The sequence below is a fragment of the Montipora capricornis genome, chromosome 12, assembly GCF_036669925.1.
Source record: "Montipora capricornis isolate CH-2021 chromosome 12, ASM3666992v2, whole genome shotgun sequence".
Taxonomy (NCBI): Eukaryota; Metazoa; Cnidaria; class Anthozoa; order Scleractinia; family Acroporidae; genus Montipora; species Montipora capricornis.
This window is the reverse complement of record NC_090894.1, coordinates 29359938-29361902: the sequence shown is the minus strand read 5'-3', so window position 1 is coordinate 29361902 and position 1965 is coordinate 29359938. Positions and strand designations below refer to the sequence as shown.

The 1965-nt window shown below is 40.3% G+C and overlaps 1 protein-coding gene across 1 annotated transcript in view; it reads left to right on the top strand.

Moving 5' to 3' along the window:
* The first annotated feature begins 548 nt into the window (after positions 1-548).
* LOC138026162 (kelch-like protein 3) overlaps positions 549-1965 on the top strand; it is a 3063-nt gene continuing 1646 nt past the window's right edge. Inside the window, exon 1 of the mRNA XM_068873378.1 lies at positions 549-1965. This exon is cut by the window's right edge and continues 1646 nt beyond it. Within this exon, the coding sequence (XP_068729479.1) occupies positions 665-1965 (1301 nt within the window). The 5' untranslated portion in view covers positions 549-664.

Here is a 1965-nt window from a genome sequence, read left to right as displayed (position 1 = left end):
AAGAAGCAGAAAGAAACTGGCTGTAACGTCTGTCATTGATAATATTTTAACGACTTCTCGTGTTAAAAAATATTTCACTCGTTCGCTGCGCCCACTCGTAAAATATTTTTCAACATTCAAAGAGAAATTTCGTATCTCCGCGCGGCTTAAAACGAAAGTTGCCAATCCTTACCCCCTAGGAACTTAATTTGTCTTAAATCCCTTCCGTTTCCCAGGTAATCCCACCTTAAATCAGGGTGTAGCGGGGAGAGGGTAGGGGTTTATATGGCTTTTACTTCGTGTAGAAGACGCACATGACGAAACAAAAGCTTTAGGGGTCTTTAGGGATTTAGAATTCTGATTAGGTATTGTTTCACGATTTTTTGTCCTATTGCGGGTTTTACGTCATGTGTGTCTTCTACACGAAGTAAAAGCCGATTATCCAACCTCGTTTCCAGGGTCCCCACTCTTCCCTCTCGAGGAAGGAAGAGAGAGGACCCTGGGAACGAAGTTGCCGATTATGTTGAATCGTGTACAATAAGTGATAGAGAGAGACTGGGTTTGAGGCCAGTGATACGTTTATCAGACCTTCTGTATTTTCCTCACTTGTAAATAAAGCAGTGATACCTTTCTTTTATTTCTTAACCAACGCATTATCATGTCGCAAAGTTAAGTGAATATCGACATGGAAGAATACGTGGAAGCAGTTGCATACGAAATCGAAGATTTGAACACTTCCTCATCGAATTCCAATATGGCGGACCTTTCCCAGTCAATGCCATCAGATCCGTCAAAACACTGTCAGGAACTTATCTATCGTCTTGATGCTCTGAGAAGAAAAGAAAATTTCTTCGATGTAACAGTGTCAGTAAAAGATAAAGAGTTTAAAGCTCACAAACTTGTGTTGGCAGCAGCAAGCCCGTTCTTTCTTTCACTTCTGGTCAGTGACATGAGAGAGGGAAAGGAACAGTTCATCAGGATAGAACTTGAAGAAGCAACGGGGTCAGTCATGGAAGACGTTCTTAAATACATTTACACTGGTAATGTTGCAATCACCAAGGAGACAGCCTACAACTTAGTGGCAGCAGCAGACTATCTTCTTTTACCAGGGTTGAAAACTTTGGCTTGTGATGTTTTGGAGGAAAACATTACAATTGAAAACTGCATTTTTAATTATTACTTTGCCGACAAATATCAGTGTTTGGAATTAATGGAGGAGTCCTGTGAGTTTATTAACTCAAATTTCAGTTCAGTCATGAAAACAGATGACTTCCTGAAGCTGGATATTGCACAAGTCATGAAATGGGTTTCCAGTGATGATGTGACTGTCACCTCCGAGGAAGAAATTTTTAAGGGAATAGTTAAGTGGGTGACTTACAAGAAGAGTGAACGAGAAAGCAACTTTGCTGAATTGTTTAGTAAAGTCCGTCTGAAATCCATATCTCGCAAATTTGTTTCCAACGAATTGGTCAATGAAGAACTGGTAGTGACTAGCAAGGAGACTTTGCATTTTGTGTTGAGATCCATTGAGTGCATTTTTGATCCCTTCTATGAGAATGCTGCCAAGCCACCCAGGAAGTGCTTGGAGAAATACATAGATGTGGTTTTTGTTTGTGGTAGCAGGACAGCCTTATGCTATGTACCCCAGGATGACATTTGGTATCAGTTGCCAGACATGTTATTTGAACATCAAGATCATGCTGTTGTTCAATACAGAGATAAAGTTTGCATTTTCGGGGGACAGCGTGTTGGACCAGGAAAATCTCGAGTAATAGAATATTTTCTTTCCTCCACTAATTCCTGGGTGGCAGTTGAAGGAAAACATGAAAGTGATGTTTGTTCTTGTTTATCAGTTCTAAATGGTTGCATCTATGCATTATTTAATCGTTTCATTATTCTCTATAAGCTTGAGGAGAATGTTTGTGAGGCTGTGGCTGATCCACCAACTGTTCGCTATGGAGCTTGTTTAATCAGCGATAAAAGACA